Source organism: Zonotrichia albicollis, chromosome 3 (assembly GCF_047830755.1).
Source record: "Zonotrichia albicollis isolate bZonAlb1 chromosome 3, bZonAlb1.hap1, whole genome shotgun sequence".
In the NCBI taxonomy this organism is placed as follows: domain Eukaryota; kingdom Metazoa; phylum Chordata; class Aves; order Passeriformes; family Passerellidae; genus Zonotrichia; species Zonotrichia albicollis.
The window spans coordinates 15,177,901-15,194,581 of NC_133821.1; the positions used below are offsets into that span (position 1 = coordinate 15,177,901).

At 44.7% G+C, this 16,681-nt stretch overlaps 1 protein-coding gene across 3 annotated transcripts in view; it reads right to left on the reverse strand.

The window, feature by feature from the left end:
* Positions 1 to 11,525, reverse strand: part of STUM (stum, mechanosensory transduction mediator homolog) — a 59,320-nt gene extending 47,795 nt beyond the window's left edge. For 2 of the 3 annotated variants that reach the window (XM_026794494.2, XM_074536803.1), the window contains exon 1: positions 11,235 to 11,523. In XM_026794494.2, the coding sequence (XP_026650295.1) occupies positions 11,235 to 11,427 (193 nt within the window). In that variant the 5' untranslated portion in view covers positions 11,428 to 11,523. Of the gene's footprint in view, positions 1 to 11,234 lie in introns of all 3 variants that reach the window. The other variant, XM_005488476.4, reaches the window with a different exon arrangement.
* Positions 11,526 to 16,681: the final 5,156 nt, after the last annotated feature.

A 16,681-nucleotide genomic window follows, 5' to 3' on the forward strand; every position in this document is an offset into this window, starting at 1 on the left:
TGCAGTGGGAACATTTTGTACCTGTTCTGCCCTGGTTCATGTGGTGGGCTGGTGTTCCAAGCAGTGTGACCTGGAATCCACAGAGCACCTGGGGAGGGGACACCCTCTCTGTGCAGCTCTGCCTTGGCACCAAATGAATAAACGAGCAGTGAAAGAATATCTGGGGGATTGAAAGCACTGATATGAGACCAGAACACAGACACACATGTATTGTAGCAAAAATACCATGTTTTAGTTAATACACAGAACAGAAATCTTTTATTCTTTGTGTCAGTACAGCTAAGGGTGGACTATTACCATTTAACCACCTCAGGAGAAGAAGGGCTCCCTGTGTAATTACCGAGCAAGAGTGGTTCCCAGGAACATATGCTCAGTCTAAAATCCATCCCCAGCTCCACCACAGGCTTCCTCTAAGTGTCAGCTGCACACAGCACAAGGAGACAGATCCCATTTCTAACTGCACTGCCTTGAATTTGCCATCCAGAGTGGAAATACTGAGGCTTGGCAATGAGTGCTCGCTCATTGTTGTGTTATTTGGGTCGGGATGGGCTGGTCATTTATTTGGGTCAGGATGAGCTGGCTGAGCCCAGAGTGCCCCCATGCTGCTCTCCACACCCTGGGTTTGGTTCCAGCTCTGCCCTGTGTGTGTGCAGCTGTCCCCAGCTCTGCAGTGGGGATGGAAAGATGCAGGGATGTGCCATGGAGGGGGTCAGCTCTCCAGGCGCTCAAATCTGCTCCCCACATTTTCCTTCTGACCAAAAAAACAAGAACCAAGCTAGATCACCTCAGGGAATCAGCTCCAAAGGGGGGCAGGACACTCCACTTCCACATTGTTTCTGTGGGATGTGTGGGGGACTGAGTGAAATGAGTACTCAGATGCAAGTCAGTGTATAAAATTACATTCTGACTTGTAAAAGAGAAAACAAGAGATGGTTTTTACACTCTCATCTGACAATGATTGTAGTCCCTGGGCTCTTTTTGCTCTTTTACACGAGACAAGAAACCAGCTTGTTTCATGTAAAACCATGCTCCCTGCAGCCACAATTAAATTTCCCACCAGGTCTCTGCAGCCACAATGAAATTCCAGTAGGAGAGGGGAAAAAAAATCCCTGCTGAGTGATGCTGGGTCTGAAATATTGTTTTTAAAAAAGTTTGGTTCTTGTTTTGTAAAAAAACTTGCGGAACCTTCCCTGGCATTGATCAGTTTGTTGGATGCTGAGCCAAAGCAGAAAGACACACAGCAGAAAAAGCATTATCAGATTTGCACTCCAGACAGGAAGATTTGGCAAAGCTTTGACAATTAAACAGATCAAGAGAGGTAATTTAATGGTGCAATCCAAAGAATCCACACTCATCAAACTGGTTAACTACACTGGGAAAAAGGTTCCAGGTATTTCAGTTGATTACTGAGTAACTCATCTGCTGCAAATGAGTTTTGAAAGGGGTTTGAATTCTTGCAATAATTTCAAAAAGACAGAAGGAGAACATGGGGAAATCATGCTGATCCCTCAGCCAGGGAGGGATTTTCCTCTGGCTACACCTCACAAATGTCTCAAATGATGACCATTCTTTCTCACCATCCTAAATCCTTTGGGAACCCCTTCCACTAAGACAGCAATTCCAGAGAGTGCTGCAGGGCAATGAGAGCTGTGTGTCCTTGCAGCTGCTTTGTGTGTGTAGATCCACAAAGCTCCAGCCATACTTTTAGCCAGAATTTAGTCTTCACATTCTTGGAACCAATTTTCAGTGGAAACTTCAAGTTTCCCCACTTCAAAACAGTGTTCACAAGAAGATATGAAAAAAAAATTCTAATTAACAGGGAATAAAAATACATATAACTTGATCCTTATATTTTAACTTGATAAATATATGCTTGATATTTTTTAATAACTTGATATGTTTTCTTACTTTAATGAACTTGTCCTGACCACTCTCAGTGAGAGCTCTGACTCTGTGGGCTTCTCTGCATTGTAATTTTTGTGGTGCCAAGTTGCCATCTCCCTTCCCCACACAGCACAGCAAACACACTGTTGGACAGTCACATCCAAAATATCATGTTTATGGAAATCAAATTGTCATGGCAACAGAAGAGGTCTTGCAAGTATTTTAAAAATAGCAGATTAACAAAACAAATTTATGAAGTCTGAAATCCATTCTTTCATGAATGCTCTTAAAGAGATACAACAAATGGGTTTCTGCCTGCAGGAGACTTTTCTTTAATGCCATGATCTCATTTCACCATAGTGGCATATGTAATATAGATGCATGCAAATAAATACAAATTTTAAACTTAAACCAGCAAAACTATTTTTGATGGTCAGTGTCCTACTAATGTGATCATTTAGCTTATTTCAGGTAAAATATTTTCACCAAAAAATCATGATTCATACTTTGTGAAATTACTGGATTTTTTAACATAATTAACTTGTGGCTCATTATAATCTATTTTTTTAGTCTACAATAAATCTCAGTTCTTCAAAGACTAACACTTAGTAAAAATGTACACTTTTTTAAAGCAGCATTCTTATTTGGTTCAATTGAATTTTTTCCCCCAACACAATCACAAGATTAATTTGACCATTTAGCCCTTTTGCATTCATTACAAACTTGTTTGTGTTTTAATTGAAACAAAATTATTACCCCCAATTTCAAAGCATTTTTAAGTTTTGTGTGGATATTCATCAGTGCTTGTGGCCAGCTGAGAGTTCTGCCCAGACAAACAACAACCTGGTGAGAGGCTGGATAATGATCTAATGATCTGTCATGTTTAAATTCACATTCCCAAAGATGCCCTTGGTCCCCTGCACAATTCCTTGTACAAGCATTATATTATAATATAATATATTATAAGCATCATAATATATATTATAAGCATTATTTCTGAAGTTGGAAATGTAGTACAGGATGAACCCCTGCAGAGAATGTGATTATGCTTCCAAGAGTTCCTCTATTGATTGTGGTCATCATTTCCTCTAACAAGATTTGACCATGATCCACTCCAGGCCTATCCTTTGGGTATGTTTATACTGGGATTTTTAATTTGAGTTGGTGCATTGCCCATCAGTTTTCATCAGCTACCTAATTTATATTGAAGGGTTTATATTTCATGATGCAGTGCTCAAAGACATGGATGTCCATGGTTTTGTCTAATATGGCAGAACTGTAAATTAGTTACTAATGTATCGTCTGTTTAAAATTTAAAAGCTCAGTAATATTGCCATTTTCCAGTGAAAAATTATGACTCAGATTCTCCAAAACTGAGAATTGAAAAAAAAAAGGCAATTCATTCTTTCTTCCCACAATCTCCTTTTTTTTTTTTTCTTTTGAGACAAGATCATTATCTCCAAATCCTGCTCCACAGCCATAAGAGTTACATTTTTTTCTTTTCCTGAAAGCAAAGATTCTCATCTAATCAAGAGCCTCAGGGGAATAGGTTCTAAGGAAACACCAAATATTGTGTGAGTCGGGGTTGCATTGCTGGGCCTTTTGAGGAGCTGTCAAGTAGTTAGAGAGAAATTGTTTGGTCTGTAACTCCTTTGGAATGGAAACACTGAGTTTGAACTGCCTTTATTACAAGGTCTGCATTGCTGGAGGAAAGAGGGTTGAGAGCAGCTTCTAAGTGGTGAGATGGAGAGAGAACAAACTGTGGAAATGAGTTTTTTAAAATCAAATGTTTGAGTTCCATTTATTTTTTCCATGGCTCTCCACAGAATGAAACCTAAGTTTATAATATCAGAAATCAACAAATGAAATATAACTAGATAGAATGGCAGGTGATTTTTTTTTTCTCAAGTTCTTACAGTATCTTCACTTTGGGCTTCACTAGATAACATAAATGCTCAAAAACCCTGGGAAGGGGAACAGGGATTAACTGCTTCCCTAAATGAAAAAAACTCCTTATCTTCAGCAGAACCAGGGAAACTCATGTTTCACCTTCCTGCAGTTTCTAAAGCAAGGTCAATGATGGGAACTTTTCTTTTTTTGTGTGAGGCTGGGCCCTAAGCCTGTCAGTGTTTAAAAGCCATTTGGACAATGGCCTTAATGATATTAATATTAATGGTAATATTACTATTAATATTGATGTTAATCAGCCCTGACCTGGGCAGGCAGCTGGACAAGGTGATAATTGTTATTAATAACATTAATAACAATTATTAATGATAATTATTTCATTCCAAATGAAATAATCTATTCTGTTTTGTCTTTGCACAGCTGTCTTAGCAGCATCTTTGCACAGTGCCACAACCAAGTTTGTCTGGGACTGCCGCTGTGTCACTTTGAAGCTCTGCAATGAAAAAAAGTCCTCAGACAGGAGAAAGGATGTCATATGTCAGACTGACTTTATCTCATTACAAACCTTAGGACAATCTTAGAATCCCTTTACCATCCAATCACTTGTTTCTGCAGACAATTCAAAACTGGGCACAGGTTCTAAAATTCACCTTTGTGCCAGACGCTGCAGGTATATTTGTGTTCAGGCTCCTGCATGCAGTTTCATGGGTAAGAAAGAGCCTGAGGAACCTGGTTTCTGCTTCCTGCTCCTCTCTTTGTGATCCTGAACAATTCAGAAGCTCTCAAAGTTCTTTTCACGGTGGGGAGATTAAATGGCAGTGAGCTGCTGCAAGCAATGGTGCTTTATCAGGCTTTGTAAATCTCTCCAACACTCACTGTTTCAGAGCAGGAGAAAATTCACTTCCTTCCTGCTATCCAGACTAGGAAAAATTCACCTATCAAAAGCACTCTCCTCATCCAAGTTACTTTAATCTTCAAATCCTTTCCCTTATTTTCTCCCTTGCTGCAAGACATTTCAGTTCTTTTGCCTTCTCACTGAACCTCTGCACATGTACTTTTCTCCTTCTGGACTTGATTCTCTGTTTCTCTCCACATCATACCGTTTGTTTGGAACAGCCCTGAATCCACCTCAAAATTCAGCTGCTTTGCTTGGCCACTTAACAGCTCTTCTCTGCTGTCTGCTCCCACCTTCACTCTTAATCTCCAGGTACATCTGTCCAAACTGCATTAAATGACAAACAAGATTACAAGATGCTGAGCAAACCCTGCCTCCTTCCTTATGTGTTCATTAGGAAATTAATATCTCCACAGAGCTGCTTCAACAAAAACCACTGAACAAAAACGTCCCTGGCCATTTCTCCATTTCTTTTGTCTTCTATTTTGGTGGAAACAGAAGGCATGAGGGAGGCAGAGAAACCTGTTTGCATTTTAGCTGGTCTGGCACGGACAGCAATTCCAAGGCTGCAGCACTGGGTGAGTGCACAGCCTGACAGCAAAATGAACCAAAAAGTCATTTCAAATACAAGTGCAGCTCAACAGCTGACTTCTACCAACTGTAGCAAGGGAAGAGCGAAAACTAACCAAAGGACAGGAACAATTCTAAATGTTTGGAGTGTGACTTGAGGCTGTGGTCATGAACAAGGCACTGCAGCTTTCTGTCTAAAATACAGCGAAGTGTGCTGTTCAACACTGGATTAAACTGAGGGGCCACATCAGGCCCTTCAGCAGATAAAATACCTTTTTTTTTCCCCCTTTTTTCTGATCAGTTACACTAGGTGGAGCTGTCTCAACCAAGCAGCTACAAAGTTGAAACACTTTGGCATTTCTTCAGATCACTAATTACCTGTGAACCTCTCTGAGGTTTCCAGGATTGATTGTCAGTCTAGGTGGTCCAGACACCTCATGGAACAAAAATATTCCATACTATCCAGTGGTGGTAAAATTGTGGAATGGCTGTTCAATACCATCTGCCAGGTAAATTATATCATACAATTATATTTCTCACTTAAACCTCTGCAGTAAAAATAAAAGAGTAACTTAATGGCCTTCTACATACTGAAAAGAACAAAGACCTGCAGGTTCAGAAACCTCAGATTCAGCTGTTCTTGTGCCCAATTTTACCTCACTGTGAGGATAATCTACAGCTGATACCCCTGGTACCAGTAATGGAGCAGTAAAACCTGGGTGCACACATTTTATTGCAGGTCTCATTTCCCACCTTGCACAAGCACAAATCACCATCAAGAACATCTTGGCCTTTTCAGTGCAAAATACAAAACCTGACAGAGTGAATTCTACTGGCAATAGGTTCGCTTTGTTTAATTATGCTCCCATGAAGAGACAGCCTGTTTCTGCACACTACCAGCATCTCAGGCTGAAAGGCAATGTTAGCTAAAAATCTGCAGCAGTAAAGTTCACAAACACAAATTCACACAAACACTCGAGAAAACCTTTGTTTTCCACAAATGAGCTTGTAAATCAAACAGATACTTTGGTTTGGATTGGTTTAAAAGAAAAAAAAATTAGAAGGATCATAAATACCAAAGGAAGTTTGAGATTTTATATGTCTGAAAGCCCCAAATTTCTTTGCTGCACTATTTGTTCTACCGTGGGTAACAAAATGTGTTTTTTTCTTGAAATTCTTTCTTTCAATAACGAAGGCAATGGATGTTTGCTCGAGGCATCTATTTACCATTCCAACCACAAAAATAAAATAAGTACTGGTAATTTTATGCAGATCTTATCCCATCACCTTTCTCAAGTGTTGTGTTTTGTACTTCTGTTCAGCTCTTTGGAGAGCTCATTCTGCCCAGGAGAGCCTTGGTTTCTGATGAGAAGATGCTTGGCTTCCATGAATCCAATGGCAAAACCACATTCCCTCAGCTGAAGGTGCAGTGCTTGAACTCTATCAGGAGTGAATAAACAGATGGCAGAAGACTCGTGATACGGAGCTGACACACCCAGGAACAGCAGAGCTGCACTGTGCAGCCCTGGAAGCAAAAAGCTGAGTGGGATGGGAATCACCCCTTCATTCTGTAGCCTGTGTGAGAGGTTGGCACTCCTGAACCCCTCCACGGGCTACTTGGTGGCACATGGGTGGCTGCTCTCCTATCCTGCACCAGCATCATTTTATGCTGCGTATTTCAATTACTCCCCGCATAAAAATAGTTTTTCACGTATCACACAGGCTGGGATCCAAAAGTCCACCCCCTTCCTGACAGGAGGGATTAATCTTGGAGAATACCTCAGACTTTCAGATCGTTTCCCTCACTTCTCACATTTCCCTCAAGTTCCCCCCGCTTCGTTTACCCCCTCCCACACACGTGATGTTGAGAGAAGGAAGAGCAGAGAGGAAGGAGGGCAAGATTCCCATGGATCAGCTCTGGGAATGATGACAAGGAGCCAGCTCTCCTCCCACGCTGACTGGCACACTCAGCTCCAGGAGAACACAGTCTGCCAGCTAAAGGGCACGGCCAGCCCTTCTCCCGTTTGCCATCTGCAGGATGGCGCGGACGGCTGCAGGGACACAGAGCCCAATCCTGGGGAATGGCAGCACTGGGCACCCCCAGCTCTGCTGACAGCTGCATCTCCCATCCTCCAGAGCTCATCCCTGCATGCTTTGATGCCTCAGAGCCTGCTCCAGAAAGCCAAGCCAGAGCAGAGGTTGCAGTGCCTGAGGCAGGACTGCAGCCAAGGCGCACTGGCTTTTGCCACAGCACCCACTGACTCTTCCCTCTTCTCCCTACCCATTCTTTTTATGAGCCTGAGCTTGGAACACCTTCCCACTCTTTTTATGAGCCTGAGCTTGGGACACCTTCATTGCAGCTCAGCCCTACAGCCCTGTTAGGCACAGATGAGAAAGCCTGCACTGGGCCATGGGAAACTGATCCAGAACATTTCCTGTGGTGTTCATATTCTCTGGAAAAATCCCTTCGCCCAGGATTTTTCTCCTGGGAAGTTGAGAAGCCTCAGAGAAAAAGGAAAACAATTCTTATCTCATTTGCTTCTCCTGTGTTGTGCTCACATGTGGAATGTGTTTGGAGATTGTTTACCCACAGGTGATTGTTTCATTGGATTCTGCTGTGAGTTGTTTTGACTCTTTGGCCAACTGGTGCCAAGCTGTGTTGGGACTCTGGAAAGAGTCATCAGTTTTCATTATTATCTCTTTAAGCATTGAGTAAGTATCTTTTCTGTATTCTTTAATATAGTATAGTATTTTTTAATATAATATAGTATTATAAAGTGATAAATTAACCTTTTGAGAACATGGAGGCAGCTGCATCATTCCTGCCTTCATTGGGCCTTCCCTACAAATACAACAGGAAAGTGATCCAGAACATTTCCAAGTGGCCCATCACAGCAACTGGAAGGAATATGTGATTTCAAGGCTATTCAGCAAAAGGGATTACAAGATGGGCTAATCAAGATTTTTTTACACTGTATTTGGTCTGAATTTTAAGTTTTGGCAAGAGAAAAGTCAACATATCCCCTATGTATGAAAAAAAATCCTGCAAACAACATCTTTTGTAGCATGTGTGGAATGAGTAGTTCAAACCCAGTTTACAACACACCTTAAAACCTGCAGTTCTGGGTTATTACATAAAACTCTGCAAATTAACAAAGTGAAGATAATAAACTGACTGTAAACAAAGAGAAAGTGTTACTTCTACTGTCCAAATAGAGTACTACTGCAAAACATAAATAGCACAAAGGAAAAATAAACCAGTTATTTAAAATTTTCAGATGTCACCCTCAAAGGTGACTTCCATAACAGAGGAAAGATAATTTAATTTTAAAAAAAGAGGCTTTCAGATGGTGAGAGACTGCCCAAAGATTTGGAAGCCCGCATCAGAGTACAATTTCTATTTGGATATCACTGCTCTGAGGCACAGGGCACTAATGAAAACCTCAAATGCACCAATCTCCAAGCAGTGGAAATCTTGATTTATTCAATGTTATTCAATGTTATTCAATGCCCATTTTCTTGTCGACTGTGGTGGTCTCTGACCATTCTTTGCAATTGCACTGCAGAGTCTACACTGAAATAACAACTACATGTAATAAGATGAGAGATGAATTTAGGGACTGAGAAATAGAGGACTCCCATTAACACCTAAACACAGTCACACTCTCCAGCTAAGCAGGCAGAAATACACAGCAAGCCTGTGAAACATCACTTTAACATGTTATAAATCTGGACTACAAGAACTGATGGGAATGTTGCCATTTACTCTGCAGGGAACAGGCTCCCATCCTTGATGTGAGCACTTCACACCACTGCAAATCTTATCTGTTTTACAAGCCTTGCTCAGCTCATTGAGATGGCTGAAGCACAACAATGACAGAAAATCTCTTTTTACCTCGAACATTCCTGGCAGTAGATTCGTGATCCTCCTGTTTCCCCTCCTGTGTGGGCTATGTGATACATGACAGGATTTGGCTGGGATTGTAAATAGCTGTATTCTAGTCAGGTGTGTCATCTCAGACTAAGTTTTCCCTCAAAATGCACGTGGTATCAGCAGCTTCATTAACAGAATCGTTCATTTGTGTACAAACTAAATGCCATGCTTTCCATACTGAGCTTGGGATGCACCTCCAAAACACTGCATTTCACCAGGCTGTGGGGATGCCACCGGGAAGGATTCCTTTTCATTGTAGCTTGTTTGGTTTGCTACTTCTGCAACAGGGTACCAGGAGAAAGAGCGGCAAACTGTACCGCCGAAACCACTGCAGCAAAGGGCAAACAAATTTTAAAAAACATCCACCAAAAAAGGAGGAGTTTAAAAAAAAATAGAATTAAAAATAAAATTAAAAACCCTTTGAGCCCTGAACACTCAGCCCTCCCTTCCTGAAGGTATCTGCTCTCCTTCCTTCTTTCCTAGGCACCTTCTGCATGAGGGAGAGCATAGCACTGGCTACCCCCAGCAGCACCCAGAGGAGAACTCCAGCAGAGAACCACACTTCAAGCCAATTTCAACATAAGGATGTCTCATGGGGGTCTGTCCTTCTGGGATGAAGGGCAGAGTGTTTTCTAGTGAGCTTTGTGAAGTGTCAGATAATTTGGATAAGGAAAAAGGGGTGGCTAAGTCAAGATTTTTTTTTCTGTATGTCCACAGTGAAGATGTGGTGTCTTCAATGCCAGCAGAAAACAACACTGGCTTTGAAAACTCTGGTTTTGAACATGCCTCTCCAAAGTGGGAAACTGAGCCCCAGGAAACCTAAAAAAGCCCCATGAGAGAACTCAACTCCAGATTGTCTTTGATTCATCACTCGAGGTTCTTCAGGTGGGAGAACTGCACCTGAGTGCAATGGATTACATCTGGAAGCACACACACCTTCCACAAGTCCTTCCACAGGAAAACTCAGAGCTGTTGCAGAAAGTGCAAGCTTTCCTCTGGAATACATCCACAGGTTTCAGAGCAAGCACGCTGGAGTAGCAATGGCTTCTACGTGTAGCACACACTATCCCACCCACACTTTGTGCATAGTACTTTAATGAGAACTTTAAAGAGTTTCAGGTTTGTTAAAGAATGAAGCCACCTAAGGCACATGAAGCAATTAAAGGCAGGCAGTAGCTCTTTAAAAGCAGGGTTAGCTGGAGGATACTCCTATACCATAAGGAAGGCTTCTGTGGTGGCTGCAGTAGCAGCAGAAGCAGCAGCCAGAAATGGACCATGAGAGACTTGATGTAAGGGTTAATGAGTCGTGGATGGTTTGGTTTTGGTCTTTTTATTGTTGTGGTTATTTTGCTTTTAGCTTGAATGTTTGTGTTTAGCCTTGTATTCCAGACACTTTTGTAGTGTTCAAACTCTGAGCTCCTGTTGCAGTAAGCAATTCGAGTGTAGGAAAAGGAAATACAGAGAGGATACAGCCACATCTTAGGGACCTGAGCATACTAGAGACTTTACGCTGAGAAACTGTGAATCCAGCTCCTCTGGACAGTGGTTCTAACATTTTCCAGGGCTCTCCTTAGAAAACCCGGCACGGTGGGCTCTGAAAGCTCATTTCTAGCTAGCGAGCGATGTGGCCACCGTGAGCTTTGCTCCTCTGACCGCAATCCCGGTTCGCGAGAGCCCGATCTCTGCATCCCTTCGGCACCGCTCGGGGGATGTGTCCGCTCTGTCCCGGGAACCGGTGACCGCCCGTGCCCGGCCGAGCGGGGCCAGGCGGCTGCCCCAGCCCTGCTCCCCCGAGGGAAACGCGATTTGCCCGCCGGCATCCCTGGGGACCCCGCAGGGCGCTGCCCCGGCCCCGACACGAAACTTGGTGCAGGGGCTCCTGCCTCCATCTCTCCGCGCGTCCGTCCGTCCCTGCCCGCGGTGCCGTCGGGGAAAAGGAAAGTTGCGGCCGCGGCCACCTCTGGCAGCCCGAGCAGCCGCAGGTGGGCAGAGAGAGACCCCGAGCCCGGCCGCCCTCCCTCGGTGCCTCTGGCACATCCTTACCCAGCCCCGGCACGAAGGTGTTGAGGAAGAGGCAGATGACGGCCACGGGGAAGGGCATGTAGGGGATGGCGGCGCGCAGGGGGCCCTTCTTCTCCCGGACCTGCACCACCACGCCGCTGGACGGGGCCGCGCCGCCCCGCCCGGGCTCGGCGGCGGCCGCCGCGCTCTCGCCGTCCTTGGGCGAGGGCTCCATGGCCGGTGCGGCCGTGTCCCGGTGGAATCGCGGCTCCCGCTGCCGCCGAGCGCGCTCCCGCCGCCAGGCGCGCCCCCCGCGCCGACCCCTCCCCGCCCTCCGCCCGCCCCTCGCGGCGCTGCGGCCCGCCCGCATCCCGCCTCATCCCGGTTTATTCCTTACAGCCCCTCGGCAGCCGCTGCTCCGCATCCCGTCTCATCCCAGTTTATTCCTTACAGCCCCTCGGCAGCCGCTGCTCCGCATCCCGCCTCATCCCGGTTTATTCCTTACAGCCCCTCGGTAGCCGCTGCCCCGCATCCCGCCTTATCCCAGTTTATTCCTTACAGCCCCTCGGCAGCCGCACCGCTGCCCGGAGCACTTCCCTGCATCCCGCCCGCTTCCCGGTTTATCCCGAGCCCCTCGGCAGCTGCTGCCCGGAGCGCTTCCCTGCATCCCTGTTTATCCCGAGCCCTTCGGCAGTCGCTCCCCAGAGCTCTTCCCTGGATCCCAGCTTATCCCAAGCCCCTGGGCAGCCGGTTCCCTGCATCCCGCCTTGTCCCAAGCCGCTCGGCAGTCGCTGCCCGGAGCGCTTCCCTGGATCCCGCCTTATCCCGAGTCCCTGGGCAGCCGCTGCCCGATGCGCTTCCCTGGATCCCGGTTTGTCCTTAGCCCCTCGGCAGCCGCTTCCCTGCATCCCGGTCTATCCCGGAGCGCTTCCCGAGCCCGGCCCGGAGCCGTGCGCCCTTCGCCCCGTCCCGCCCGGGCAGCCAGAGAGGCCGAGGCGCTGTCCTGTTCCTTCCCCGGAATGAGGGAAAGAACTCCATACGAGGGAGCGCAGGAGCGGTGGAAGATCATACCCCGTGCGCCCTTAAAGAGAGAAAGTGTAAGAAAAGGTGTAAATTAAACCCACACGCGTGTAGTGTGTGAAAATCGCTGCGGTGAGGAGGAAGGGGAAGGGGAGCCACGGGAATTGGAAGGCAAAGGAAAACTGTGCCCTGGAGGGGAGAGCTAATGGCAGCTTGGTGTGGAATTGTGGCTTCGTTCCTCGGAGCCAAGAGATGAAACATGGCTTTGTACGGCTGGCGATTATTGTTCAGCACAGAATTCAGTGGGTGAAATGGGAACAAAACTTGAGCGTGTCTAGGTTAATAAAAACCAAAAACCACAGTAATTGTCCCTGTAGATGGAATTCTGCAGAGAAAATGAGGAAAATATTAAAGGCATTAATCCTGATATGAAATGTAAGTGTGAAACATATATAGGGTATTTCCATGAGGTAGAGGATAGTCTGTGTATTTTAAAGCTGCCCAAATACTGTGTATTTTAAAGTTTTGCCCAAAAAATTCCTGCTAGGAATTTAATATAATTCCTGCATGGAATTATATTCCAAGAGGAACCTTGAACCACTTTATTTATGCCACTTGAATACCACCTGACAAACGCCTTTTTCAACAGTTTAATGGATTGAAGTATGAATTAGCACAACTAAAAGGCTGGGTAAACTAAATGAGGGAAATGCAGACTCTTCTTCCTAGTCACATCATTTTATTTTTCTACTAGCCAGGCTTGAAACCACAAAAACCTGGACAAGCCATGTAAATTCTCTCATCTTTAACAACAGGTTTTCATTGCTTATCTTCTTATCTCTTTATTTTCTTTGCTTATCTTTTGGCTTGTCTTCTGAGTGCATTTCATCCAAAAAAAAAATCATCTGACTTTTTTTTTGATTAAGCACAAAGTTTAGACATGTGTCTGAAATATATTAACTAATCTGGTTTTTTGGGGTTTTGTTGGGGTTTTTTGTTTGGTTTGGATTTTTATTTATTTTTTTTTTTAATGGCAACATTTATTTCCATCTAAATAGTTCATGACAGCCTAGACTCTGTATTGCCTAGACACAAAGCTATTGGAGAGCTGCACTTTTTCTTGGGAAAATGCAATGTAACTAATATGAACTCTGTATTTCTCTGCTGGTTGATCAAACTACAGTCAGATGAGAAATCCTTATGGTATGAATATGGATTAATTAGAGCCTGTACAAAGCAAAATCCAAGCTGGAACACAATCAATAACTTGCAGTGACATAATTCTCCATAGGTCCTGGGAATTTTGTGTGTGGGTGTGAGACCACAGTACCTGCAGTGGAAACCAGCAAAGGGCCATTGTGAGAGCAGCCCAAACTGAAAATCAAGGAGCTTCAACCTGAGAAGGCAGGAATCCATGGAACGGTGTGCTGGGACCTAATGTGGCCCAGGGCTGATTTTTTAAATTTTTTTTTTATGAAAATAAGGTTATGGTTTATGAAAAGCAGTGATATTTGTGCATGCTAAGAATACTCAGATTTCCTCAGATCTGATCTTTTAAAATGTTCATTTTGCTTCTCAGCATGAAAACAGCTCACAGAACTCCTATGAATTTATATATAAATGTTATTTTTTTGCAGTTGAGGCAAAAAATTGTTTAAAAAAATAAAAAGACAAACCCAACCTGAATTCCAAGTGGCGTTTCAGACCATGGAACTCCCCTGGCACACCACTATAGCACCAGTACGCTGCCACACAGGGCTGGGAACACATAATCCCCAGAGTTCTCTCTGGAGAAGTGCTGCAGGATGCACTAAAGCTGGAGACAAGCAGTGCTGCTGTGCCAAGGGCAGTCCCAAAGGAGGCCGAGGCAGCTGAATCCTGGTGGAAGAGTAGGTGGTGCTGGCCTGGGTGGCAGCAAGGACATCCTGCAGGTGGCTGGGCCTTCCACACTCTTGCAGCCCTTAAAACCAGAGGAGCCTGGCCTCTGACTCCCTCCAGTGTGGCAGAGTGAAGTTATCTTGTTGTTTTGTAGTTGTGTTCCTTGATAAGAGGCATGGACAGAGAACCCATGTGTGATTCAGCCTTGTCTCAGTGCTGAGCAGGCTTGGGCAGCTCTTTCTGGTGGTGGATAGTGGTAGCCTGGTTGCCAAGGCTTTGTGCTGAGTTACACTGCATGTGGATGCTGCTGTGGGAAGTGGGTGCTGGGGCTCTGCTCAGTGTCCTGAGAATTCCATATCCATCAGCCTCAGGGGCTCCAGAGAGGCTCATGGCCACCAAACACCCAGTCAGAGGAGAGGAATATGTAGGGGGACACAGTATGAAGGTGTAAATGGGTAAATGAAGGTGTAAGGGGTAAATGAAGGTGGTATAGAATGTAATCTTATCCCCTAAAGAGTTGCAGCTGGACCAATTACTGAAGATTAGGAGCAGGCCTGATCTTAACAAGCCACACCTGCAGCCAATAAGAACAGTGGTATAAAAGAGTGGATTGATGGGATCCGGAGTCAGATGGTTATTGCAGGGATCAGGAACAGTCAGTGCTTAGAGGAACTGCCTATGAGAAACATCAAGGAGGTATGGAACTCTGGCAATGTGGAATCCTTGCACTATAGTGATAATAGAACTCTTGATATATAAGACAACAGTAATATCCCAGGAGAAGGGATTTGTTATGGTCACTAGCTGACTTTCAAGGAGCTGTCACAGGACATTTTATGATGGGAGTTTTCCCCTTTGTTTCCCACAGAGTCTAAATAAACTGTATGTCAAACATTTTGCAGGTAGGGACATTTTGAGTTGTACACTAAACAATGAGGGAAGTGTTGTCAGGTTAAAGGAAACTTAAGATCAGGTAGTTGTTTTAGTGTGCCCTGCAGCTGTAGAATGACCTTTTCTCCTTTCCCTGGTATTTGTGATGCTCTTGTGGAGAGCAAGTTCCTCAGTGGAGAGTTGGAGATCCTGCAGAAGGAAGGGATGGTGCTGTTGTCACAGTGCTCTGAGGGCTGGGCACACCACAGGCTGCCTCTGACTATGGAAAGGGAGAAAAAAGACCTCCTGCAAGCTGAATGAACAGCAATGACATACCTACAGCAACCAGAGGCTCATCTGTTTTAAATACACCCCACAACCTTGAGCTTGGGCTCTTTCCAAGGCAGCCCTGAGTACCTTACAAGTATGTTAAGAGATACAAAAATAGATGCAAGCACAAATCATTAGAAGTGTTATTAACAAAGACAACAAGGAGCCAAGCAGAGCTGCTGCTCACTCACCATCCCTGGGGGACAGGAGGAGCCCTGCAGTCTGCACTGCAGAGCACCAGAGTAAATCCTGCATGGCTCCACACGCTGTGACTTAAAGCAGAGCTTGGCTCAAGGAGCACAGCACCCTCCTAGCAGAAAAGATCAATTAATTTCATTCATGTGCAGGAGGTTGAGTTGTCGGCCACTAGAAAATCCATTGTAGCAGCTGAAACTGGGGCTGGCACAGCCCTGTGTCCTCACAGAGACAAATGCAGCTCTGAGCAGAGGAGTGACTTATTCAAGTGCCACTTGTGGCCCATGTCAGAGCAGAGTCTTGGGACTGTCATGAACCTGAGACCTCATAAATTGCTTCCATCTGACAAATGTCAGGCAGTCACATGAGGCTGGGTTTGTGACTCAGTGAGCTTTTCCTGGTGCAAATGAGAGCTACGCTTGTTGCTGACAAGTGTAATATAGTACATGGGTATATCCTGCATAGACAAGACTTCCCACTAGTTTAAAAAAAAAAAAAAAAAGAATTCTTTGTGTCCAATCTGGTGGAAATCCTGCATTGATTCCACTGGGAACAATAGTAGGTTCATATTTATTAATTATTCTTTTGTTCCATGGGTGTCAAAGCAACAGGAATTTTTAGTTTCCATAAATTTCTATGAGCTTAAGACCTTTAATATTGGCATTTTGTAAATGTGTCCTGCTATATGTTGAAAACATGTGATGGTACCAATACCACCAAGAAATGCTTAGAACTCCAGGACAAATCCCCTGGCTCCTGCCTTCCTTTCCAGCTTCAGTTAAAGCATCCCTTCATTCTTAGAGCCTGTGCAAAATGAATTGCAGTAATTTCTGGGAGACACAAGGACCTCATCACAAGAGTCTTCATGTTTTAATGCCTGTAGCTGCTTTTCTTTCTTCTCAGCTCAGTATTCATGCAGTTATTCTTCCTCCAAACAGCTTTGGACTGTTCCATGTTGCCCCCTGTGTCTGTGCCAGGCTCTGTAACATCCCCTAAATTCACCCAGTGTGAGCTATGGTTCTCAGAGAGAGAAAATCCCCAGCAAGTGAATTCTCCCAACACAGAAACTGGGAAAATAGTCTGGAAAATCTGTACTTATCACCCCAATGACAAGGTAGGTGGGGAGAGAGGCATTGTGGACAGGCCCAAAGCAATTCTGCAAGCACAAACATTTCCTTGCCCCATTCTGAGCCATT